The sequence below is a fragment of the Helicoverpa armigera genome, chromosome 22, assembly GCF_030705265.1.
Source record: "Helicoverpa armigera isolate CAAS_96S chromosome 22, ASM3070526v1, whole genome shotgun sequence".
Lineage (NCBI taxonomy): Eukaryota > Metazoa > Arthropoda > Insecta > Lepidoptera > Noctuidae > Helicoverpa > Helicoverpa armigera.
In genome coordinates, this window is record NC_087141.1 from 6,165,118 (window position 1) to 6,192,892 (window position 27,775).

General features: G+C 39.4%; 3 protein-coding genes across 5 annotated transcripts; 1 reads left to right on the top strand and 2 right to left on the bottom strand.

Moving 5' to 3' along the window:
• Positions 1-118: 118 nt before the first annotated feature.
• Positions 119-19,129, bottom strand: LOC110375607 (leucine-zipper-like transcriptional regulator 1). Of its 3 annotated transcripts, none has more exons than XM_049843055.2 (17): positions 18,969-19,129; positions 18,599-18,660; positions 18,223-18,377; positions 17,582-17,753; positions 16,563-16,699; positions 16,002-16,116; positions 15,517-15,680; positions 13,826-13,996; positions 13,251-13,392; positions 12,516-12,679; positions 11,024-11,196; positions 7,405-7,600; positions 6,833-6,990; positions 4,989-5,164; positions 4,347-4,473; positions 1,904-2,061; positions 119-1,396 (listed from the first exon to the last, which is right to left on the bottom strand). In XM_049843055.2, the coding sequence occupies exons 3-17, from the start codon at positions 18,363-18,365 to the stop codon at positions 1,193-1,195; spliced, it is 2,400 nt and encodes a 799-aa protein (XP_049699012.1). In that variant the 5' UTR covers positions 18,366-18,377; positions 18,599-18,660; positions 18,969-19,129; the 3' UTR covers positions 119-1,192. The 3 variants fall into 3 exon arrangements, with proteins under 3 accessions (XP_049699012.1, XP_049699013.1, XP_049699014.1); XM_049843056.2 differs by lacking the exon at positions 18,969-19,129 and adding an exon at positions 18,741-18,953; XM_049843057.2 differs by having other exon boundaries at positions 120-1,381.
• Positions 19,130-21,729: 2,600 nt separating this feature from the next.
• Positions 21,730-24,624, top strand: LOC110375598 (ran-specific GTPase-activating protein). Its single transcript, XM_021333761.3, has 4 exons — positions 21,730-21,903; positions 21,999-22,190; positions 22,432-22,666; positions 22,857-24,624. Exons 1-4 carry the CDS (start codon positions 21,892-21,894, stop codon positions 23,105-23,107), a joined length of 690 nt encoding a protein of 229 aa, XP_021189436.1. The 5' UTR covers positions 21,730-21,891; the 3' UTR covers positions 23,108-24,624.
• A 305-nt stretch (positions 24,625-24,929) lies between these two features.
• On the bottom strand, positions 24,930-27,575 carry LOC110375600 (protein windbeutel). The gene is made up of 2 exons (XM_021333763.3): positions 26,868-27,575; positions 24,930-26,729 (listed from the first exon to the last, which is right to left on the bottom strand). The coding sequence occupies exons 1-2, from the start codon at positions 27,411-27,413 to the stop codon at positions 26,517-26,519; spliced, it is 759 nt and encodes a 252-aa protein (XP_021189438.3). The 5' UTR covers positions 27,414-27,575; the 3' UTR covers positions 24,930-26,516.
• Between the last annotated feature and the right edge of the window lie 200 nt (positions 27,576-27,775).

The following is a 27,775-nucleotide window of genomic DNA, read 5'->3' on the forward strand; positions in this document are numbered from 1 at the left end:
AAGACACCACAAGTTACTTCGAACTATCTTAGATCCAGGCACCGTTGAGTATATTCAAGCACTTCTGACGCCTCAATTGGTTAGTGATTAGTACATCCATCGGGCAAAAATATGGGCTGTTTATATGCAAATGTGTCTTACTCATCTTAGTTTTAGATAAAGTGCGGAAATAGAAGTGGAATAAAATAAAAAATAATAATGACAACATACCAAAAGTACCGAAAATTAAGAATACATTTTTGGCTATAACTTTTTTTTGGCATTGTTTTTTTTTTACTTTCTTAGTAAAAGTTACTCTAAATTAAGTGGACTATTTAATTATATAGGTCTCGTTCGTGGTGGACATTTGGACCAAACTTCATACATTCTTGCCCAATCTCCTTTTTAACTCTGTTTTCTTAATTTAAATTCATTAAAATTTATTTTCTACTTTTTAGTTCGTTTTTCTATAAAAAGCGTGTTTTTAGTTTTTTTTTAATTCTGATAATTATCATACAGACTATAAAAATCTGTTTAGTGTCAATTGCTCAATAATTATTCAAAGATATATTAGTGAGAGGTTTTCATGAATAACAGCCAGTTTCTTCATCAAAAGTAATGCCAAAGTAGAAGTCAAAGTAATGTCTTAAGTAAAAGTAACGGTCAAATTCATTTTTTCTATTAATTTTGCTGTCACTTTAGCCTTGAAAAAACGAATTTGATCGTTACTTTTACTTTAAACGTTTCTTTGACTTTTACTTTTGATGAAGAAACTGGCTGTAATTCTACATTAGGTAAAACATTAAATAGAACAAAGATCTCCAATGATACTTCTATTTGGCACTGGCTACCAGAAAAACCATGATGCAAGATTCACACACAGACAATAAAAACCTGTTATTTGCCAACAAAAAATATTTATCACGGTCATATTGGCATCATCATCTTCCGAGCTTTTTCCTAACTATGTTGGGGTGGGCTACCAATTCTAACCGGATGCCGCTGAGTAACAGTGTTTTACAAGGAGCAACCCAATATCCTTTGGCAAGACTGGCTGTCAGCTTTACTGACTTTTGGCTACCCGTAACAACTGCCAAAGATGTTCAATGACAATGTTGGCATCAATCCTCATAATTCATTTCCTTTTTTGATGCAAATAGCAGGTTATACAATTCTCTATGTAGAAATCTTACCATGATTTGGTAAATATCACCTATGATTTCCCACATCTATGTCTTGCATACTCCGGGTCGTCAGTGAGCGTGTCTGCGGAAGACGATGAAGGTAGTGACCTCGGCTGGACTGGTAGTGGTGAGTCGAAGTGAGGTTCCTCAGCTAAAGCCCATATGATGTCCACGAGAAGCGGTTGAGCTAAGTTCTTGATCGCGTCTTGTCGCGCCACCTGCGAAATGTAACCCTGTGGTATTGTAGATTATTGCGGGATAACAAAGTTTTTAATTATATTTCTGAATTAATTCATACAGCTGGTCAAATTAGATTTATAGCTTTTTTATTAAGGAATTTGAGCGATTTCTGCGTAGAGTATCCGTCACGTATTTACAAATTAGTGTTGCATTAAAATATTACCAGAATATGCCAAGATTAGCCCTTTCAAATGGTGGTTTGAGAATAGTTTGATATTCTCGGGGCGTTATTTTCCTTTATAATAGACTAACGGTTTCACCCGCGTCCCGTGGGAACTACTGCCTGTACTGGGATAAAAGATAGCTGGGCATAGGGATAGGCACTCAAGAACATTGTAGCTATCTATAGGTGGAGGAATTGGAAATCCGACCAGCATTTCCAAAGATACCCCCTACATACTAACTTACATATTTCACCTCTTTATAATATTAGTATAGACGAAAAAGGTTTAGATGTTCCAACAAGCTGACTTATTTTAGTAAAATGGTGATCAACTCACAATGCCGAAGTGATGCACGATCATCTTGAGCGCGTACTCCTTGATATCTGTCGCTCGCATGCGGTCAGCGGCTTGAAGGATGGCGAGAACGTTCTCCGGCGACACGTTGCTCTGTAGATTATGTTTGCAGAATACTTGCAGACGATTGTTTGTGAACCCTGGGGACAGAAACTTGTGTTTAGTTACACTACCTATCATTTAAAAAAAAAAAAAAATTGGTAAGAAGAGCTCATGGCTAACCGTCAATTGCACAAAGTTCCATTAAAGTTAAAGCTTCTTTAAATCTATTGCTAACTCGTTCTTTGTCAAGATAAAAAGTGTCAGCAATAGATTGAATGAAGCTTTAAATTTAATGGAGCTTTGTGCAACTGACGGTTATATAGTTAATGCACAAATCGATTGATCATAAGGCTAAGCAACGCTTAATGCGGCAGATCAGCGCTGATCTCCATCTGAAGCACTCGCATACCGCAGGGGTCGGTTCTGGGGCCGCTCTTGTGGAACATCGGCTACGCCTGGGTGCTGCGCGCCGACCTCCCTAGCGGCGTCAGCGTGGTCTGCTACGCTGACGACACGCTGGTTCTGGCACAAGGGAGGTCGCACCAGGAGGCGGCCGACATAATGACGCGCGGGGTTGCGACAGTAATCGAGAGGATCCAGCTGCTGGGCCTGGAGGTGGCCTTGCACAAATCCGAGGCCATGTGCTTTCATGGGCTTCGGAACGCGCCACCTTTAGGCTCCCAAGTCACGGTGGGGGTTCCCATCGGCGTCGAGAGGGCGATGAAATACCCGGGACTCGTCCTCGACAGCCGGTGGAACTTCGTCGAGCATTTCCGACGTTTGGGCCCCAAACTGGAGAAGGCAGGTGCTGCATTCAAGCGGCTCCTGCCCAACCTGGGAGGCCCAAACGCCCCCTGCCGTAAACTCTACGCGGGGGTAATGCGGTCCATGGCCCTTTACGGGGCCCCGGTATGGGCACGTTCGGTACGGCCGCGGGCTGTACACTACCTGAACGTGCCCCAAAGGGTGATAGCCATTAGGCTAATCCATCCATTAGGGGTACCGCACGATCTCCCGCGAAGCAGCTGGCCTACTTGCTGGACTGCCACCGTGGGATCTGGAGGCGAGGGTCTTCTTGCGCCTGTACGACTGGCGCGAGGAGGCTCAGCGCCGGGGAAACCCGTTGCCGCGGCAAGTTGTCGCGCAGCGGGGAGCCCGGCGCGATCTCATGGTGGCCTGGAGGGAGCGACTGTCGCAACCCAGTGCAGGGCACGCCACCATCGTGGCGGTAAGTCCCCTCTTTGAGGAGTGGCTCGGGAGGAGTCACGGCGCCCTCACGTACCGCATGACGCAGGTCCTCACCGGACACGGTTGTTTCGGGAGGTACCTGCACCGCATCGGTCGTGAGGAGGCGCCCGGGTGTCACCATTGTGCGGACAGCCCCGAGGACACGGTGGACCACACAGTCCAGGAGTGCCCCGCATGGGAGGGGCACCGCCGGGTCCTCGTCGAGGCTTTGGGCGGCGGCGACCTCTCGCATCCGGCCCTGGTTCAGGCCATGGTCCGGGGCGAGAGGGAATGGGATGCCGTCGCCTCCTTCTGCGAAGCGGTCATGCTCGAGAAGGAGGAGGCGGAACGCCAGAGAGTTCGCACCTCTCATCCCGGCCGCCGCGCTGGACCAGGTAGACACCATGGGCGCCGGGTGTCGCGAGATGACTCCCGGCCACCGTAGGCGTGGGTCTGTGGGCGGTGAGTGCGGGTGGCTCATCGTCCCTCTGTCTTTCTAGACGACAGACCCGTGTCGACGGCGCGCGTTGTTCCACGCGCTCCTCAAAGAGATGTCAGCAACCCCAGCGGGGCCCAGCAGGGCCAAGGCCTGCCGGGGCTGCGGGTTGTTCGAAAGAGATACCGCGGTCCTGGTACATAAAAGGCCTATGACGGAACACGACGGTTTTTAGTCTGTAAGAGTCTGACACTGATTTTTAACGTCGGAAAAAAAAGCACTCGCATGATAAAAACACATTTGTTCTCATTTTATACTTGTTTGCCGCGAAAGCTGAATAAACGCGAAAAGTTGAATGGATGCGTACGCGTCTCCATACAAAATCGTTGTTTTCTATGAAGATAAGCTGAATAGAGCTGAATAAGTGTGAGTAGTCCCTAATGCGGTCGGTTTGTGGATACGTGCCTATCTTGTCATGACGAGTTCTTCCGTATTTCAGAAGGCACTATAAATTGGTGGGTCCTGGCTGTATTTCAACATATTTGGCAGTCGTTACGGGTAGTCAGAATGCCAGAAAGTCTGACAACCAGCTTTACCAAGGGGTTGCCAGGGTACCTTAGTTTAGGAGATCAGATAGGCAGTCCCCCCATTTAAACCTCTAGTTGTCAGCTGCATCCCAACATAGTTGGAAAAGGCTAAGCAGATGATGACAATACTGACCGTAATAAATTGGCGCTTGGAAGAGATAGAGCGAGTCCTCTGTGGGCATGTTCGTGTCGCCGTAGTAAACATACCGCAGTAGAGAGTCGAATGCCTCCTCTGATGGTACCGTGTCGCAGATTTGAATCTGTGGGGGAATATACATCACATTAGTAGTTAGGATATCATGTATATAATTGATTATTGGTAAAGCGAGTTTTTATTTATAGGTGGCGGTCTAGACTGTCAACACAGGTAATTATATAAAAATAATTAAACAATTGTACAAAATTGTAACTGTATACATAAACTGTTAAATAAATAAATAAATTGTGTTTAGGGTTAATATTGAAGGTAGCTAGCGCAACTTTTTTAGTGCACAACATTTTATTGTTATATTACCCAAGCCGAAAATCGATCTCAGTGGCGTGCACTTGGAGAGGCCTATGTCCAGCAGTGGACTACTTTAACAATACATATTCTTTAAAATAAAATTCCTGTTAGTTGCACATTTTATAACTCGAGAATGGCTGAGCTGTTTAAGCTGAAAATTAGAGGGGTGGTAGCTTAGACCCGGGAGAAGGACATAGGGTAGTTTTTGTTGTCACCATGCTGGACTCGGGTGAAACCGCGGGTAGAAGTATAAAAAAAGATAAAACTCACATTAACAATATTATCGTGCGGCGAGAAGGATCGGAACATGGCCTCGAAGTAGGCAGCTCTCGCGGCCAGCACGGAGCGATGCGCCGGCCGCAGTGCTGCCCCCACGCGCAGCCGCACGTCAGCCAACCACACTGAACTGGTCAAAAGTACTGACATGTCCTGTTCGAGGGTAGTACCTGGGGAATAAACAATATATCTTTTAATCCTTCTTCTGCTCTCTGCCCTGTTCCAAAGTTATTTGATAACCGAATTGGTAACTATTTAAATATTTCCGAAAAGAAACGCCACTTACAAAAGCTGTCAAGTATATAACACTGGAAAATTCGAAATATATAGATATATTACCTATGATAGCATTTCTAATCGATTTAAGTAGGTAAGTGGTCGGTCAGTAAACTTGTAATCGTGTCAGGTGGTCAGATTAAGGCGACGAATTGGTCAACAATACGCGCGCTAGCTTATAACTAATAGTCGTAAGCGACAAAATGGTTTTGTAATTTTATTATTTAGAAATGATAATTTGATAAAAAATCCTTCTACAATTTCAAATAGTATGTGTATACTCAACTACTAAAAAAGTTAAGAGGCTTAAATCGGTCCCGTTTGCCCATAATATGTGAATCTCTTTTTAAAAAGAGGTATGATTAATATATTTTTCTCTGTTATAAAAGTTACCTAATCATGTTTTGACGTCTAACAAAATAAGGTTTATATCATGAACTTTCAGGTAACCAAGTTGTATTTTGATCCGTTTTGTATTTACTGAGAAAAATTGAGATCCTTGGCGCCAAAAATTCCAATTCGTCCTCTTAATACTCAACCGTTCTCCGTGTGAGAGGAGACCTGTGCCCTGCAGTGGGACGATAAAACGGCTGTAACTAAGTGGACGGTCAGTAAAACGTAACATACGGCTACCATTTTATTATTACGCATTACTTATCGGTTTCGTAACCATTTTTCTAAGGGTTTCAGACCGGTATAACATGAACAATGCTTTTTTTTCTTTAAATCTGTTCTATACCATGCTCAGCACAGATCAAGTAACTCTTCAACTTTTAACGCATACAGGTCTACACATTATCACTACATAGTATAAAACAAAGTCGCTTTTTCTGTCCCTACGTTCCTTTGCACGCTTAAATCTTCAAAACTACGCAACCGATTTTCATGCGGTTTTTATTATCAGATAGAGTGTTTCAAGAGGAAGGTTTATATGTATGTCGGAGAATGTCATTAGTACGGACACTAAACGTCACGCAAGCACGCCCTCTGGCGGCGTTTCCGGTGAAACAACATTTTGGCGCGCTTGGCAGAGTGGTGGCGGTCAGCGTGGCGTCCGCGGAGCTCAGTCTTGATCGAGTCTTGGTCGAGGCTTTGTCGAGACTTCGTGTTGTCGCGTTACTGCCTTTCGTTACGTGTAGTGTACCTATGTTATTGCCTAGCGTTGTAGTACCTAAACTAACTGTAGTGTCTTGAGATTTTTGTATTGTAATGGTTCTTCTAACCTAACAAACAGACATGTAATGCTGGGGAGTTTGTTCCGCCACTTCTTCTCCCCAGCCAAAACACATAGAAAGTGGCGAAGGGCGGGCGTTTTGGGGGCTGTCTTTTGTTCTGACTAATTTGAATAAACGTTTGAGTTTTTAGTTTGTTTGAGTTTGAGTTTCTTTGAGTTATCTCTTTGCTCGATTACCCTATCTGATATCGGACGATAGTGCCATCCTGATGACGCCTCCGACATGTACAATAACATACATCAAATAGTGGGGAAATAATGTTATGCCGTGCGAAGCCAGGGCGGGTCGCTAGTACCATCTAAATAACATCAAAGACTAATGTCTGACCTATAATCTCCTCGTCGTATTCATTCTGCGTGGTGGCGTTGGGCTTGGGGGGCGGCTGCTGGCGCCTCCGTATCACTTCCACCATGAGGCTCTGCTCCATCTCCTCGAATTCCTTCGACATCACTATGGGCGTGAAGTTGTAGTCTTTCACCACGAACCTAAGGGAACCAAATAATGTAAGCCTTTAGCCTTGTCCTTGTTCAGCCTTTGTATCGTACCACTGCTGGGCTGCGGCCTCCTCTCACACGGAGAAGGATTGAGCATCAATCACGATTGCTCAATGATTTCAGACTTTATAATCCAGGTTTCCTCAAGATGTTTTCCTTCACCTTTTTACCAGCCATTGGTGTCTAAGATATACTTAGAAAGTAAATACGAACTTAGAAAAGTTGCATAATAAATAATGTAAGCGCCACTAGTTTATAATACTGGCTGTTTCCTATGGTTTCACTCTCAGGCCCTAGACACTTCTGGATTTATGTATTGGATATATGACATCATTCTAAATCCAAAATGGCGGAACATCCAAGATGGCGGAGTAGTTATTTTCTTCCTTATGTAAGACTTGTCACCTGAGGCAGTACTCCTTAATGCAGTGCAGTTGCGCATGATGAGCTGCATGTAGCGCTTGCAGCACGTTGGCGAGGCACAGGTTGGCGCGGAGGAACCGCGCGCACAGTCCGCGCAGACGGGGCACGTTCAACCGCAGGGCTAGGCGGAGGACCGACATCACTAGGAGCACTGTTGCTGGCGACGCTGGGTCTTCATCTGGGGAAAAATGGAAGAGGTATATACCTTTACCGGATGCCTTTACTTCTGCCGGAGCTACGGGATTGTTCGCCCGAGTTACATGATGGGTTTTAAGTCAGTTTGAAGATTGATATCCCATAATAAAGCTGTTATATAAGCCTGATATAAATAAAGCAAATAAAACAACATAATTTTTCCGAAATTCTGATGTCAAAAGTTGGCAACCGACCGGGCCCAGTCCCAAAGTCTGTCTATTCTATTTTTATTTATGGCAATCCGTGTCCATGTCAATGTCTACGATTCTGCGAATGACAAGTGATATGAGAAGCAAATAGTGCTTAACCCCTCTGCTCGACAAGATTTTGACATATGACTATACCGTTGATTCGGCGGGATATTTTGAATCGCGACATGGAAGTCAAAAATTTGTACTAACTTTCAACACATGAATTCTAAGTCCGTAATGCCTGATTAGAAGTATTTTACCTATAACTTTAGAGCTCACTTATTTGACAACAACGTGCAAAGGTCAAATGGGGTCAGTTAATTCAGAAAAATATAATAATTACGGTGTTTTTAAGTCTATCGAAAAGTTAGGCATTTCAAATTTGGTGAAAACTTACCAATAAATTATCGCATCACTTTCTCAAACACAACACAAACGTCATATTTATAACATTTTCAATCCATTGCAATACATTTCGTGCACTTATTTATGTTCAATAACTAAAAAATCAGCACATAAAATACACAATAAAAATGAACAATATTTACAAGATCAAAGTCACAGACAAGTAGAGTTTGGAATAGAGTTTTATTTTTTTTTTCAATCATCGGTGTGCATTCGATACCTAAATCGGATATTTATTATAAATAATCGAATACCAATTTTATATATATTTTTTAATAGCAACTTATTTCAATTTTATTTATTAATTTTAAATTATAGGTTCAATTTGCTTTTGTTGTTAAGAAAAAAGATATTTAAGTTTTATGAAAGATTTTAGCATTCAATTTTTATATGTATTATTTATTTTGGTGTTGCGTCATTCGTAATAATTTTTAACTTTAATTGAATTTTTATTACCTATTACGGAATTTTAATTTATTCTTATATTATTTCTCAACAATTCTAAGATTTTTGTTTTGGCGGAGGGTAAGCCTGGTGTTCTGAAATATAATGCAATTTGTAACTACCAAAGTAATGTACTTATTTGATGATGAGAAACAATAATAATAATTGATTGATTTTAAAGTCACCAAATATTTTTAACCGAATCCCAAAAAGGAGGTGGTTCTCAATTTGGATTTTTGTTTTTGGTCGAAGGGGTATATTCCCCATATTTGTTATTAGGTCCAGGATCTGATGATGGAAACCTTGAGAAATCGAGGGCAACTCTCGAAAATTTTAATAACTTGACACTCAGATGTATGTCTGATAACACTATGAAACAGTAAAGGTTTGGAGCTGACCTGATGATGGAGACCAGAGTAGGTCGAGGGAACTCGACAACCGAACTGCTCTCGTCTCCATCTCCTTCACTGTTGCAGAGGCCTCGTAAATACGAATAGTATAAGCACAAACACGAGAAAGTTTAAATATTCAGTTGTCGAGTTCCCTCGACCTTCACTGGTCTCCATCATCAGGTCAGCTCAAAGCCTTCACTGTTGAATAGTGCTACCAGGCAAACACCTGAGTGATAAGATTTCAACCTATGTATTTCTGCAACTTTCGAAAGTCGCCCTCGCTTTCTCAAGGTTCCATCATCAGATCCTGACCTGATGATAATGGGACCACCTCGGAAGTATACGCTATCAAACAAAAAAAGAATCATCAAAATCGATAAATAAATGGCTGAGTAATCGCGTAACAAACATACAAAAAAAAAACAGTCGAATTGAGAACCTCCGCTTTTTGGGAAGTCGGTTAAAAATAAGTCGGCGGCGGCCATCTTTCCATCTTGGACCAGCTTTCGATGAACAGCGAACTATTTTCCCTTTCAAACAATAAAATCGTCATAAAATTTTGCGATAGCTACACCTAACTACGGCTCTCGTCAAATAGCTTTGCCGCTCAGTTAAAAAGTTGGAAGTAACGAATCGCCATTAAGTTTGGCAGGTCTACAGGAATCCTGCACATAAAACACCCGAAGAAATAAATAAGTCTTCATTTGCCGTCTTCAGAAACCCTAAAAACCGAAGTTTTTTTTTATTCCGGCTACAACGTATTTTCTACCACTGATTTTCTAGCAATTTTTTTTTTTAATAAATTGAGTCATTTTACTTTTCCTAATTTATTTTCAGATTATGGTAAGTATACAAAAGTGCAATTTAGTAATATTATAATATCAAATTATATAAAATTATTAAATCGATTCTTTTTTTTAACGAATCGGATCATTCGATGCAAAACTTCTATCACCGTCGCCATCTTGTCTATGCGTCTTCAAATTTAAAAAAACAACTAATGTAAACAAACATGGCGAGTTCGATCAGAATTCCCGGTAATTACGATTGGATTTTAAAAAGGTATATTTCTAACGGGATGCTAAATATGAAAGGTTTGAATGCGTAAAAATAATTTAAATTTATTTAGTTATTTTATTTAGTACTCACAAATGTGGTTTGATTGGAAAGAAAATAAATATGAGCGTAAATAATTAGGAAAGTGTATGACTGATTCGAAGACCCCAATTGGGGTCTAAACCGAGCTTACGGTAACATTGATGTTCAGACCCCGATTGGGGTCCGCTACGGATTTGACGGTTAAGGTTTTTTAATCTCGTAGACTAAATTAACACTTGCTTGTACCTACGATACCGAGTTGTTGAATCGTAACTTTTTATTTATGACTAGCTTCTGCCAGCGACTTCGTCCGCGTTAAATTTGGACTTTGTGCAAAGAGAGGAAACAATAAACACCAGCCTATCCAATTATCTAAATCTTTGATGTAACGTGATGCACAGTTGCGAAGACTTGGAACTTCCCAATAAACTTCAATTTTGAGAAAAAATCAATATAATTTTCGAGAGAATTTTTGATAAGGTTTAGGATTTAGTTTACCCTCAAAATATTGCAATTTTGTATCCCTTTTTATCCTTTACCTTTTGTATTCCTATTACATTTTCAAGGTCTGTCACACTGGAAGATGGTGCTTACCTTTCTCAGTGGGATCGATCCTGCTGGTGTATGTAAATGAGCACCATATTGAATGCCTCGGGCGTGGCTTAGGCTACCGTGATGCTCAATTGCGGAGAAAACTCGGAACTTCCCAATTAAATCCAATTTTGGGAGAAAATTCATATAATTTTTGAGTTAGTTCCCCTATGAGATATTTTGTTACCCTCAAAAAATTTGAAATTTGGTATCCCTTTTGTATCCTTTACCTTATGGTATTCCTATAACCTTTTCAATGGGGTCTGTCACACTGGAAGTGCTTACCTTTTTCAGTGGGATCGATCCTATCGGTGTATATATAGTTGAGGACCATGTTGAAGGCCTCGGGCGTGGCTTCCGGTAACGTGATGCAGAGCTGCGGAGGAGACTTGTAGGATATCTCGGTGGCTTCCTCTTCGCCTGACGCTATGCGCTTCGTCAGTTCGTCTCGAGCTTCCCTGGGTACATATGGGTACATATACATATTATATATTTGGTTTAAAATTAAGTCAATGGTATTTTTATATCAACACTATAGCATTATAATTTAGTATACCACTTGAACAGATACAGATTTAAGCGACACTATTATATAATTTCTCATCTTATACCGTCAATACTTCGGCTCAAATGCTGAATACCTATTTACAATAATGGCATAGTATTCGAATCAGAAACTTTCATGTCGAGGAAGAGGAACTAAAAGTGAGCCTATTGTCACCGATTCAATTAATTCTAAGCTATACTGAAAAATTCCACTAAAAATAATTCAATGATACATACACCAAATCCAATACTCTAAAAGTGAGTATAGACTACAAAATTTTCTGGAACATTTCTGTGTAATGTGTGTACAATACAGGCAAAAACTCAGTTTGCAAAGCATGTTTAGTTGGTAAATAAAAGGATGATACACTAAAACATATCGTAGAGCGGCTCGTTGTTCTGTTACAAGTAAATGTTGTAGTCTAAACATACCTTAAGTGAGTTTGAGGTTCTGGATTTGGTTTACAAGAATCCTACAGGATTTGGGAATACACCAAAAAATATATAAAAAACCGACCAAGTGCGAGTCGGACTCGCGCACGAAGGTTACGGGTACGGAAGTACCGATTTATAAAACGGACAAAAAAATCACGTTTGTTGTATGGGGAGCCCCCCAAAATATTGATTAAATTCTAGTTTTCATTTTATATTATTGGCAACAATAATACATCCATCCGTCCATCCTCCGAGCCTTTTTCCCAATCATGTTGGGGTCGGCTTCCAGTCTAACCGGATTCAGCTGAGTACCAGTGCTTTACAAGAAGCGACTGCCTATCTGACCTCCTCAACCCATTTACCCGGGCAACCCGATACCCCTTGGTTAGACTGGTGTCAGACTTACTGGCTTCTGACTACCCGTAACGACTGCCAAGGATGTTCAATGACAGCCGGGACCTACAGTTTAACGTGCCATCCGAAACACAGCCAATGGTGTCTAAGATATACTTAGAAAGTACATACAAACTTAGAAAAGTTGCATTGGTACTTGCCTGACCTGGGATCGAACCCGCGCCCTCATACTTGAGAGGTTGGTCCTTTACCCACTAGGCCACCACGACTTTTTTACAATAATAATACATCATCTGTGAACAATTTTGCTCTGTAACTATTACGGTTCATGAGATACAGCCTGGTGACAGACGGACGGACGAACAGAGGAGCTAAAACAACAGGGTCCCGATTTACCCTTTGGGTACGGAACCCTAAAAACCCAGCAAAAACTTCAACTTACTTGATCTTAGCCCTCAGGAACTGTGACCGGGCCGCTAGGATGGCCTGGTGTGCCAGGATGGGCGTCTTCTCGGGCCCCACCAGGATCTGTATGTCGCAGAACTGGTGGGACTTCAGGATGCGCCCGAAGTCATCGTGTAGCGTGCAGCGGGGGTAGTTCGATAGCTATGGACGGTGAACAAATACATGAAGCTTGACTACCTATGTATGGCTACTTACAAAACATGGAACTTGATTCTGAATTATTATTATTATGTATGTCTCTACCAGACCACGGGGCTATAGGGTCCCGGATATTTTTTTTACGATTATCCTTGTCTACACTATAGAAATGTACCCAACGAGAATTCCCGGTTCTGTGCTAAACTGTTGCTAACTATGGAAGAAAACTACTTGGGCTATTGTGATGGGATGCTAATGGACTAGGAATGGGGAAACTACGGGAACTATTATAATATTATTGCGCTTTGGTAGGTCTTGTCTAAAAGGCGGTCATTACGGGAATCAATTTGTAGGTGTGTCCTTTCGATGTTGAGCAATTCAAATGGGGGATCAAAGTGTGACGTCGCTGTTTAGTTTAGTTTGTAAGAAGAGAGTGGACAATAATTTAAGAAACGTATTTATTCTTGAAACTTACTCCAGGTAAATAGCAAGACCTACTGTACCGGGGAGTACAGTAAAACAATTTGTTTTTAAGAACAAGTCAGGCACAAAAAATACAAATACTGTAACTTACTTGAAATCTAAAGAGTTCTCCACTGCGCACGTTATTATCCACAGTTCCTCCGAAGATATAGAGAGCATCGCCTACCACCGCGCCCGCGTGGAACAGTCGACCTGATGGTATCTGAGAGTCGGTGGGCGGCTGTACCACTGACCTGATAGGAGAACAAACAAATAATGGCATCCAAGGCTAATTCCGACCACAGCTGTTCTCGTATAAGGAGATCAGCCAGCTGCGCAGGACATATAGAGCACAAGCATTTGCGCAGACACAAGTGCCATCGAGGTCTCGGGTTTGATTCCCGGATCGGGCCGAAATAGCTTTGTGAGATTTAGGAATTTTCACGAAGCAGTCCGGAGCCTGGAATTTGGTGATTGATACACCCGTGTATCGGAGAGCACATAAATGTCGGTCCTGCGCCTGATCTCACTCCGGTCGTGTCGGATTACCGTCCCATCGGGCTATGAGAGTGAAGGAATAGTGAGTGCACCTTTGTCTGCGCAAATGCTCGTGCACTATAATATGTCCTGCGCAGTCGGCCGATCTCCTTACATGAGAACAGCCGCCGAGGACGGCGTCGCACTCACCATATCTGCGTGTCCAGGTCGTAGCAGTGCAGGTCGTTGGGCAGCGTGTTGTCGGCGGCGCCGCCGAACACGTAGAGCTGCGCGCGGTGCGCCAGCATGACGTGCCCGTAGCGCCGCGCCGGCGCGCCGCCCGCGCAGCGCAGCAGGTGCTCCGTGCACACGCGGCTCCAGCTGCAGCACCGAACAGACTGGCTCTAGATATTTACCCCTTTTTTATGGCAAATCACCAGCGAAGAAGAGTGATGAAGCGAAGCGAATCATCATCATACAGCGAAGTCCACATTGAATTCATATCCGTCTTACTTATCCCACAGAACAAATATGTACCTACATGCACCGCGCCGAATGCAGAAAACCCACCTACTTTTAGATAGGTTAGGATCTGATGATGGAAACCCTGAAAAATCGAGGGCAACCTTCGAAAGTTGTAGGCATACATAGGGTAAAAACTTGACACTCAGGTGTATGCCTCAAAGCACTATTCAATAATGAAGGTTTGAAGCTGACCTGATGATGGAGACCAGAGAGGGTCGAGGGAACTCGACAACTGAATACAGTGCCGGTTTTAACTCTACCAGCGCCCTGGGCGAGATTTCTGCGTCGCCCTCCAACCGCAATTCAAACCAGTACGAAAAACAGAGACATACGTAGTTACCGATTGCGCGAGCGAAGCGAGCGCGAATTTTTTGACGTGACAACGTCTTATATATCGATGGGGCCGGCTGCACGCACGAAAAAACATGACTTATGCGGCGTTACCTCGCTCTGAGGCGTTCCGTTTACGGCTTGAAGTGCAAGCGAGTGCACGCAACGAGAGACAAGGAGGCACGATCCGCCTCCGCTTTCGGCAGCGTTCGACATCTGACGATCAATTTCTTATGACGTTGTCACGTTCGACTATCGTCAGTAAACCGAATTTACAGACAACCGTTTTTTTAATAGTTATCAAGTCAATGCAAAAATTACGTAAAATGTAGCCCAATCGTATATAAGTTATTGCTGGTTGGTGAATCTAAAAACACGGGAACATATCTTCTGATTGCGCGAGCGAAGCGAGCGCAAAATTTTTTGTTATATTTAAGAACTTAAAACAAAAATTACTTAAAATGTAGCCCAAACGTAAATAACTCTTTGTTGGTGTTGGCGCCTATGTATTAAAATTTTGGGACTTAAAGTAGTACCGTAAATAAGAAAGTTCATATGGAAACTAGAAGTTACTTTCTTATTAATAAAAGGACTTAAAAACGACGCTACCTTTTTTTGCTAGGGTAGACTAAATTTTTGAGTTTTGGATCACTAAAAAACTTTTTTGTATTTGCTTACTTACTAAAGGTAACGCTTATGCATTCAGTTACTAAATTATACATAGCCGCAGTTTGGGCTGAGTTATGTTTTTTTACCTCGTGGACCCCTCCCTTGTCAAAGCTAGAAATACGTCCGAGACAATAGGTATATAAAAAAAAACATACCGGGCGAATTGAGAACCTTTCTCCTTTTTGGGAAGTCGGTTAAAAACCGAATGGCGGCAACTTTAGCTTTGTAACATTAGTAAGTATGCATTATCTAAACCAAATTAATATTTTAATAATATTAATATTTTTGTGACTTGATCACGACTACATGACTAGCACCGAAGCTGGATCCGTCCTTGGTAGGAAGTAGGATAGGACTAGAATTTTATAATGACTTACGTATGCGTCTCAAAGTCAAACTGGAACAAGGCATTAGTGATCTTGGCGCCGCTCTGGCCGCTGAACACGAACATCTTCCCCCGAGCCACCGCCACGGGGAAGTTGCAGCAAGTTGGGGGACACTGGCCTTTTTGCTCTATGCGCTCCCATTGGTGGTTCTCACCCTGAAAAGTAGCAAAAATACAAAATATAGGTAAAAAACTGAATACTAAGGTTGTCAGTGAACATACTCGACAGTCGTGATGGGCAGTCAGAAACCAGTAAGTCTGACAACCAGTCTTACCAAGGGGTAGGTATTGGGTTGCCCGGGTAACTGGGTTGAGGGGGTCAGATAGGGTAGTCGCTGCTTGAAAAACACTGGTACTCAGCTACATCCGGTTAGACTGGAAGCCGACCCCAACACAGTTGGGAAAAAGGCTCGGGAGGTGTGTTATGATGTTTAATCTACATATAACAATACAATACTAAATGACGCTTAAGCTTACCAATAAATTGATAGTCCACATGTCATTGAGTCGTGCATTTCCGTCATAGCCAGCGAAGATCCACAGTTTGTCATCATAGACCGCCGCGCCGTGTGCTGATCGAGGCACTGGCTCTCTGAAACAGGACGCAACGGTCAAAATGATGATGATGATGATGATGATGATGTCCTCCTGGCTGATTATCGGCTACGGCGGCTGTTCTTATGTAAGGAGATTAGCCAACTGCACATATTATAGTGCACAAGCATTTGGGCAGACACAGGTGTACTCACTATTCCTTCACTCTCATAACCCGATGGGACGGTAATCCGACAAAACCGGAGAGTGATCAGGCGCAGGACCGATATTAAGGTGCTCTCCGATGCACGGGTGTATCAATCACTAAACTTTCAGGCCGAAGGCTGCATTGTGGAAGTCTTCTAAAACCCACAAAGCGATTTCGGCGTGTGCCAAAGAAACTACTTTCCAAAACTGGATAAAAGGTAGCCGACAGTTGGAAACTTTATTATTCCGTAGTACCTGATCATTAAAGGTTAAAAAAAATAGTTATTGAATACTCACTGGCCAGTAAACTTCCACTGCACCCACTGAGCGCTGGGGAACTTGTACTCGAAGAGGTCATTCTTATTGGTCAAGTTCGAGTTGGCCAGAATATCCCCCGTGTAACCGCCGAACACGAACATTGACGACCGATGTACCTACGACAGAACAGACAGTTTACAAAGTCATTCTAATTAGTCCGCATTTTACATTATTCTCATTTATATTTATTACTAGCTTTTGCCCGCGGCTTCGCTCCCGTCAACTGACTTCTCTACTTTACCCTATTTTTTTTCATAAGAACCTTCTCCTGACAATAACAAACACAACAAAAAAAGAATTAGCCAAATTGGTCCAGGCGTTGTTGAGTTATGCGCTTACCAACACATTTTGCGATTCATTTTTATATTATAGATAGATAATAATAATTAATATACTAGCTTTCGCTTGCGGCTTCGCCCGCTTGGTGTGTTCATAAAAAGTATGTCTTAATGCAGGGTAGCATCTATTTACATCAAATTTCAACCAAATCAGTCCAGCCGTTTTTGCGTGAAAGAACACACATCCATACATTCTCACAAACTAAGTAAATAAACATTAGTATTGATGTAAATGATTCACTTTGTACATAATTTTTGCAATATTTACAAATTATGTACTTCATAATTTTTACAATATTTAAAAATTATGAATAAAATGAATTGTTTTAACTTTCACATTTATAACACAAATATTGAATTATTATTGATACTAGCTTTTGCCCGCGACTTCGTTCGCATGATATAGTGACTTCCGGCATATTTTTGGTTTGACCAATAGATGGCGCTATATGTCCGGAATATTTTTTTTTTTTTTTTAAATAAAACTATCCTATGTCCTTTCTCAAGTTCCAAACTATGTCTGTACCAAATTTCACACAAATCGGTTCAGTAGTTTAGGCGTGAAGAAAAGACAGACAGACAGACAGACAGAGTTACTTTCACATTTATAATATTAGTTAGGATTAAGTCAAATACCAGTAGTGTAAGTAAGATACTCACCACAGCAGAATGATGATACCTTGGAGCGGGTGGCACTCCCATACAGCCAGTTTTAGTCCAAGACTTCTCCCGTATATCGAACCTGATCAAGTCATTTAACATGGACTTGCCATTGTCACCACCAAACACGTATATGGCATCTTTGTACGCAACCGCTGTGTGTTTACTTCGCCTGAAAACAGTGGTTAGTAAAAAGGTTTCATGTAATACATGAATTTCGGGAAAGAACAAGTATTAATATTGTTACTGTTACTGTCACAGCTTTTTTATCATCCCACTGCTGGGCACAGGCCTCTTCTCACCCGCAGAAGGATTAAACATTAATGACCATGCTTGCTCAATGCAGGTTGGTGATTTCAGACTTTATAGTCCAAGTAATATTGTTACTTGCAAATAATGTAGTTTTCTAATGGTGAAAGAATTTTTTAATCAGCAAAGTGGTTTTTGAGTTTATTCATTACAAACAAACAAAGTTTTCCTCTTTATAACATTGGTATAGATGTAAATTTTTTATCTGTATTATATAAATATTGGTTTTTAAATAGATTTCATCAGAATTTCAAGAAAGACTTTTTCGAACCATACACCCAGCTATTGACGTTTTTTATACACCTGCAATAGGTCTAAAATCTAAAACATACCTTGCCCCAACGAATTCGTAACACTCGGACATGCGTTTCCACTTGTGAACTGTCTCAAAAGGTCCGAACTCCATCCGGAGGCTGATGTCCAGCTCATTTGGATTGCGGAGCTGTTCTGTTATCATCTTCCCTAGATTTTGCATTTGGAGATTTTTCTGAAAGGTTTTTTTTTAAATATATTTTATGTAAAACTTAAGTAATCTAAATGCAATGTACTTTTTTTCTAATGATATAGAAAAGAATGTGGTGCCAATAGGTAGGCATTACAAAAGCATCGCACTTAGGTATTTATTTGAGACATGAACAAATAGGAAAACATTATATACCTACTTCTGAACATTGTTTCATTAGGTGTGTAAAAATTTAAGTGGCTCACCTGCTCCAGTTTTCCTTTCAAATTGTAACCAACCAGCCAAGAAGTTTAATCCAAAGACAGGACTGAAATAAATATTAAAAATGTTTGAATACTGTTACTGTTTTACTTATATTTAATTGCGTGTAATGTGTATGATAGTTACCGAGATAAACCTTATTACTGACGATTATTAACAAAATAGGAATCAATATACGTCTGGCTTTCTAATATAAACTAGCGGCGATCCGGAACTACGTTAAATTGAATTCTCAAAATAAACTTGCCGAAAATAGGTCGCCGAAATATATCATGAAGTCATTGACTTCATAAACAAGACATGTTTTTTGTTACCACGGTTTCAATTTATGTTACGGTACGTAGATATTTTTACCTTGAACTGTTTCTACCCCGAAAACAAGGTTGAAGATGCGGAAATCACCAAAATAACACAAATATTTTAAAAAGTTGCTAACTTCAATCAATAAACTATTTTGACAGAAACTGCGTGAATGATCAATGAATGAACCAGTTTATATTTTGATTTTGAACAATGGTGAATGAAAAAATTCATTGATATTTTTGTATTTTTTTATATATTTATTTTTTCATGTGGCAATATGCGGAAAATATTATAAGCCCGGCCGTAGACATCCGGTTTCCGGATACGGTTTCCTGATCAGGAATTCAGATTCGGAAATCGAAATGCTCTTTTTTCATACAAAATGTTCACAAGAGCGCACACCTTCTTACTTTTTCCGGACGGAAAAAAACCTGACATTCGGTTTAAAATTTTCTCCGTGCGTTCCGGTACTCAAAACGGAATAAAACCTAATGACGTCATTCCGAACGCAGCGCTCGCGAACAATTTGGTTCGACCGCCGCACACATACGGAAATTTTCATTCTGAATCAAGGTAGCCCTGTTCCGAATGGACGTGTATCAGAGCATTCAGAGCCCGCCTGTGACCAGTGGCGTAGCTTGCCTTGTCGGGGCCCCGTATAAAAAAATTGTTTGGAGGCCCTTATATGGCACTTTTTTTATAACCTCTTCCCTTTTCTGTTAACTTTTTCTTTTCTCAGCGCCGCTGGGATAATCTATTTTCCTTTCACTCATTTAATGCACATTTATATAAAGCGCGTAAATAAACAGTACACTGCACTCCGTGCGGTGGCGGCGTAGCATCGGGTGGCACCCGCAGCGGACTAACTATTGAGCACCAAATAATTATGGATTAAAATTGTAAATAAAAGTACTTAAAAATCGTGTAGAAATCATTCGTGGTGGTTTTTGCTAGGTTTAATTTAACGTAAAGAAACCGGAAACGGGTCATTGCAAACTTATAAAGAGCTATTTTTGAAATTTGGGATATAAAAAACCCAAACATGTTTTATAAAAACCGGCCAAGTGCGAGTCGGACTCGCGCATGAAGGGTTCCGTAGGTACCATTATTTATAAAACGGACAAAAAAATCATGCTTGTTGTATGGGAGCCCAAAATATTTATTTAATTCTAGTTTTCAGTAGATTATATTTAGTAGAGTAGAGTAGATAGATTCAGTATTTGTTGTTATAGCGGCAACAGAAATACATCATCTGTGAAAATATCAGCTCTCTAACTATACCCTAAAAATCAGTGTGAAATTTTTAAGTTTTGAGAAAAAAATAATTTATTAAAATATTCCATAAATAGTCCCATGAACGATGTTTTCGTAACAGCGCCTAAACAATCTTTAAAGCATTTTTTTCATATGAAGGTGTGAAAAAAAGAAATTAGAGAGTATGCAATATTATTTTTAACATTTTTATCTTTTTTTTGAGATTCGTCACATTGTTATAGGACGTGGGGCAATTTTGTATGGATTGCAATCCGTCTTCTTTGAATAGCATGCAGTGACTGGTAGTGAACCTAGGCTTTGCAGATTAGAATGGCACCCTCAGTGACTTGTCCCTTCTGCCCGTGCCATCCTGGTCGTGCAGATATGTGTCGACCAAGATGGCACCCCCGAGACGTGGTACCAGTGGCGGACCGCCCTCTCCCCCCCCCTTATGCTGCTACTAACTCCGTGGTTTAATATCCAATGTAAAGTACAACAACGTACACGTAAATCGCGATATCGATGAAGGATTCCCCGCTGAGTTGAAGATGAAGTAAGTAAAACGGGGAAGTCCCGCAGCCCGCCATAACGATGTAGAGTGTTGTTAACTTTTGAACGCACGCTTAAGGCGGGAAAAAAAAAGAATTGCTTTTCAGAATTTTGATATTTGTAAAATAAAATAAATTAGGAAGTTTTTATTTTTTGTCCTTACACACTTTTGGGGCCCCCGTGGTCCGGGGGCCCCGTATAATTGATACGGCAGATACGACGGTAGCTACGCCCCTGCCTGTGACTGGCTTTTTATATATGTTTTTATTTTTGTATTAAATATTATTAAAAAATCTTATTTATTGAACAATTAACAAACGTACACATATTTACATAAATAAACACCCAAAAATAATGAGTTTTTTTTTATTTCTCTCATATCTATGCCTTTACTGCCCCATTGATTATTATTATTAAATAATCAATTTTTATTCAGATAATACAATCCATTATTGTTAGTAAAGACATTTATGAAGTTCATCAAAGGATTAAATGGACTTTCTATAATACTAAATAAATAATTCTTCTGGGTATGCTCGTAATTTAGCCGTTTTAAGATAGAATTGACTTTCGGATAATCTTTGAGCATTCGACGAGTGTACCCAGTAACGTCGTTTCCTCTTTTTCTTGTTTAGCGCCAGTAAAAGTGCAACAGCAATCAATTCGTCATAGTCCATGATACGACATCATAGACTATGACGAATTGATTGCCTTCAATATGGTTCCTCTTTACGTACTGGCCATGTAAATTCCGAATGAAAAAATCCGAATGTGTGCGCTAGTGACACGGAATCCCGAATCTGAATTCCTGATCAGGAAACCGTATCCGGAAACCGGATGTCTGCGGCCGGGCTAAGAGGTGGATTTCACTAGAAAAAAAAATTCTTTCATTTTCTTATAATCCCTGCGATATACTTTCACTGCTTTGATTCAAAATTTTACAAGGGGATCAATACATCCAAAAAATATTATAGACGTAAATATAAGTGTATAATCCAAATCCCTAAAAAACGTTATTGGGGAGGAATAGATAACAAAATATAATCAAATGTCATTCACTCCTAATCGTAATTATAATTAAACTTCATTCAGTTACCGAACTTCGCCGAGTTTGTTTATTAATTTACGGAACAATTCCTTGCAAAAGAAGAAAGTAAATAAAATAACAAATATGTCCTCACTGGTAAGTACTGGTTTGTAATTGCGCATTTGAATATTTGTTCATTGTTTTTCTATGATTGGTAAAGTAATTGGTTGTATTTGTTCTTTTATGTACAGACGGAAGAAAGCGTACGTCGCAACAGCGAAAGCGAAGGAGGTGATGCTGAAACGCCTGAACATGACCCTCACTTCGATCCGATTGTGTCGCTGCCACTCGTGGACATTCCCACCAACGAGGAGGAAGAGGAGGAACTCGTGAAGATACGTGCCAGGCTCTACAGATACGACACTGGTGATCATGAGTGGAAGGTGAGACAATCAACTATAAACAAATGATATGACCAACTGATTTTTGCCTTACCAATTTTTTTGTAGTTCATCTATGTATTTTTTGAGGACTCAATGGAACTTGATAAGATGAAAGCATTGTGTCTATTGCAGGTTAGGCCTGAGTCATAGATATTTCTGGCCTGTTGAATAGATAATTTATACAAAAACGTTAGACATTTTTTAATAATAATTTTAAGGTTTTCTGTAACTTGTTTTGTAGGAAAGAGGTACAGGTGACATAAAGTTACTTCGCCACAAAATAAACAACACAGTCAGAGTGGTGATGAGACGTGACAAGACACTCAAAGTTTGTGCGAACCACTTCATCACGCCGGATATTAGAATGAACGTCCACTGTGGTTCAGATAAGGCATTCAACTGGTCCGTCTTTGCCGATTTTGCTGATGAACAAATGAAACAGGAATTATTGGCCATTAAGTTTGGAAACCCTCAGAGTAAGTTGACTCCAATATTTACATAGTTTCATATTCTGACCTTCTACCACAAGGATATTTGCTTAACAAATGATAAATGATTTTGGTTAATAGTATTTATTTATAATGATTCTTTCAATGAAGTGGTGATTAAATATACATTATGAAACCATTACCTACTTTTTTCACTAAAAATACTTCTGTATTACAGATGCTGAACTATGGAAGAAGAAGTTTGCGGAGGCTCAAGAAATAGTCAGAACAAAGTGCAGTATTTACACACAGGACCTGTCTTCTGATGACGAGAGCAGCATCACTAGAAGTGAAGACACGGATTCACCGGAGCCCAAGCATAATGAGAAAAAATCTGATAAAGATGCCAAAAATATTGAAAAAGAAGAGACGGAATCTGATGGTGTAGTCCTAAAATTGAAAGAACTTAAAGTTGAAGGAGCTGAATAATTTCGTTTTCTTTTTTTAATTCTTAAAGTTATAAGAGGCCAACATGTAACTTGGATGTTGTCAGACAACTATATTTTAAATATAACAATGCATTTACAATAAATCTATATTTTTCTTTTAATGGCTTGTGATAGTAATGGTATGTTCGTATTATTATTTCAATTTTGTATTGGACTAATGTCAGTGTGCAAGTTGACTCAAACAGGGTTCAGGCATTTAGAATCTGACTGATGACAGTTTCAATAATAATAAGAAAAAATATGCATGTCGGAGACTGTCATTAGTACGGACACTAAACGTCATGCATAATATTTTTGAACGTTAGTCTTTCATCTTTTCTCATTTCAGAAATTGTAATTTCAGTTGTAGAATTATTACTGTTGGCAATACTTTTAACAAATTCAAAAATTAGGCCTGAATAAATGTACATTTAGGATTTGATATTCCATGGAAACTCGAATAAGTGTATTATAATAATTAAATGTAAGGTGATATTTTGAGTGGAGCAATGTCTAACACGGTTTCCCATTTAATAAACCAATGGTTTTTAATAGGCTTTGAATATTAACACACACATTATTTACATACTAGCATTTAGCCCATCCTTCAGATGAGACATAGGGCTCACAGAAGGCTCTCCCATTTCTTTCCACCTTGAGAAGCAAGATTAGTATATAAATTATCCTCGTACCACGAAAACTCGTTGCAGTATTGCTTCACTCGAAATAATGACGTATTCAACATAGGGCACCCAAATTAATGGCAAGAATACCTGCCATTCACTTGGGTGCCCGGTGCTAGAAATAATACATTGATTTTTATATGTCGTCAATCATTACATATCAATTAAATTGTCATAAACTATAGTTTTAGAAATATTTGTTTCTGTGTCGGGAGTATATTTAGCCTTATTTACCATATAGTTTATGTCTGTGAACAGAATTTTTAATATGTCATGATATATTCAAGCTATATTATTTTAGGTAGAGGCTACTGATTTTATGTACTTGTAGCAATTTTTAGGTTACTATTTTTAGCTACTACTAGTTTTAATTGTGTAGTAGTTTTGTTGCGCTTTGCCATTCGCGTTTCGCAAAATGAGCTGTCACCATGTAATTTTGGCCTCACAGATTTCTGCTTCATGTTAGAAAATATATTTACAGATAATGATGATGAGTTATTGAGATGTTGCAAGGAATTGAAATGCTTTAGATGTTAAGTAGATGTTATAAAGATATACACTTATTGATGTTCACATGTAGAATTTATCTTATTATACTCTTGACACATATTTCAAAATTACCTCGGTTTGTGGACAATTTATTTCGTCAAAGGTAATTTTTCATATTTTATGTGTTTGAAAATGGTTTTGTCACAATAGCATGTATTTTACATTCCAATATCGATTGCATTGTAATAAAATATTGCGAACACGAGATGTGACGAAACCGATGGTTGAATTCATAGTTTTAATTTTATACATTTGAAAAGCTGAATAGATGTATTTCATTCGTAAATTAATGTTTTTTACTTTTATTCCTCTTCCAGTTGATTTTAGAATTAAAAAAAAAAAAACTAGGAGATATATATGTATATGTGTAGCTATATGTAGTTTATCAGTTGTGTTAGCACCCATAACACAAGTTAATTAATAACTTACCATGGGGCTAACCAACCATGTGTGAAAAGATGTCCCGACATTATTATTATATCATTTTATCCTAAACTAAGAGCAAAACTTTTAATCATTTTGAGCCAGACAGTAAAACATTATGTTCAATTAGCATTTACATACATATTAAGTAGCATCAATAAAACACCCTTGCACATTTTAATTTTAAATTTATTGCAATCACACACAATTGTGCATCAATACCTAACACATCAGAAATAACTTTAAAATAAACCTAAATTACTATACACTATATAATACTAAGATATGCTCATAATGGTAAATGGTGTGCCAACCATAGTGATCAATTTCAGGAATTCTTTCAGAAACAATAAAAATCTCATAAAAATAACCTCATGATGTAACATAACAGTAATAATTATTTAAAAAATGCAGCTCTGTCTGCAGTTTAACAGATACCCGGTTTTGTTTGTAAGTTTAGCTCTAAAATTGCTGTTCCATTTCCAAAAGAATTTTAAGTAACTAATGCCAGATTTGTGCAGCTCCAAGTTAAAAACTAAGAGAACTTATTACATGACAATCATTAATGAAAGTAGTCTAAAATGAAATCGATGCAAACAAAATCATAGCTGTAAAAACTGAAAACAGGTAAATGATACATACACAGCAAGATTGCACTAAAACCTGTTACTGGCACAAAACAGGGTTAAATGGGACCGGCCAACCATGACTGTTTAGTTAACGGTAACAATTGATATAAAACCAGTCATCCACACTATCATTACAGCTATTGGAATGTTTTTTTATAAATGCTTTGGTAATAATACGTACAATATTCATAATTGCTTCTGTACTGTTGTAAAATATATTCAGTTGTGCCTAGTTAGAAGTTGTCCCCAACTTGACAAATGCAATGCAATGCTGCTGATCATGATACTCTTTTGAAGGAAACCTTTTTAATGTAACTGTCATTAACTCATTGAATGAAGGAGCGTAGATAAACGCGAGACACAATGGATTTATAAATTTTGACATACAAGCAGTTAATGGTCTCTGCACACAGCGGGCGCGGCGCGGCGGGACGGGACGGCGACGTGACACAATGTACTAGATCGTCGCGTCGCGTCGCGTCGAGCGGGACGGGTCTGTGTGGCGGCCTCCGTAGTATTTAGTACATTATAACTGCTCAGCGTCGCGTCGCCGTCCCGTCCCGCCGCGCCGCGCCCGCTGTGTGCAGAGACCTTAAACTATTTAATCTGGTTATTGTCCTATTTGAATGCGATGAGAATCTATGAACAAATGAGTTTTGAAGAATAAGGAGTATATTTTCATGAATATTATCAAATATGCTCATATAAAAATAACTGGAGCATTTTTATATGTTTAGTTTATAAAATATTCATATAAGTTCAATGATATAAATAAATAAGTTTAGAGAGAAATAGTCATAATCACCACAGTATTTTTATGGTCAGTTTATAATAGGAAGAAAATAATAGTAGGTACTATACATATATTTTTAAAAAATAATTTTGAAATAAAGTCTCACATGTAAAATACAGATAATCAAATATAAAATATGCTGAAATTTGAATTTAACATGAATCACTTCAGTAAACATGAAGTGATATAATGTCATTAATAATTACTTTTTCAAAAAGTAACTTTCAAATATTTGGGCATTCATCTCATTAAAAACAGTGAGAAATATATTTCATAGGAGTATCAAACTACCATGTGGAATTAATTAATAAGTGCTAAAAGACGAGTGGCCAATCACAGGTCCTCTTTAACTAACTTGGACTGCTTGTCAAATAATTGGAATGTCTGTAAAATATTAATTCTGACTCCTAATTGCTTCTTCTTCTCATTAGATACCTTTTCACTGAGCAACTTCTTCACTCTTTCATTCTCAAATTGAACAAATTCATCACCTTTCTCTAGAATCTTCTCCATTATTGTTTTGTAGATCTTTCCCGATGATGACTCCTGTAAAACATTTAGTGTTAATTAGAATATTGTGTTCGTACAATGTGTGAAACTTACAGTTACAGAATAACAGTAAATCGAAGACGCGTCCACGTCGGCGTCGCGTCATTTTAACAGTAGGTGTATAACTAACTGTACCTTATCCATATTTTTGACATAATCTTCAGCTTTTTTGAGAACTTTCTTTCGGTCATCTTTCTTGCTCTTCATGAACTGTATGGCTAATTTATCGAGGTCCTTCACGCAGCCCGGCAAACTTAAATAAATGCCGGTATTCTCTCGCACAAAACGACGAAGCTCGTCGCTATTGAATCCCTTTGCGTCGTCGAAAGGTATCGGCTCGGATTTGCCTTTCACGAACAGCTTAACCACTGGAAAATTGTCTTTGCTGGCTCCGTATTTCTTCGCGAGAGCCTCATTATCTTTTTCACCATAATCTTTCACACCAACTTCGGCAATCAAAAGATCATCCACGTCTTTCGCGTCCTTTGCGAGAGCCACGAAAGCTTCATGCTTGTCACCGTACGGGAACGCCACATCAAATTTAATAAGGCTAGCTTCGAATTTCTTTGTTATTTTATCAAAGGAGAATTCGTCTAATTCAACGGATCCGGTCGTGGTCGTCGCCTGATATGCTAAAGGAATAATTAAAACAATGTTTAACAGTAACAGATAACGCCGCATGGTTAGGTACTGAATACGTCCACAGCCTGGAAGGTTCTATCTTTCACCAATGAATATATTTTACGAAATAATAGCTGATAAAGTAACACCGTGAATATATTTTGTCGAACTGTCGCTGTTTTATTGACACTTTGACACATTCAATTCCAGTTTGTTTTTATAATCAATTTGTATTTGACTTGACTGTTTGAGTAAACATTATAGCCTGAAGTCCGATTCACGTTCCTGATTAGTTCGAAAGTACTACATTTATGCATTATTAACGGTTATCTGTTGGTTTCTTAGTATTTAAGTTACTTTTATCTATGATATAGTATATATGATGAATGTATATGATCAACCGAATTTGTACATCTGTATTT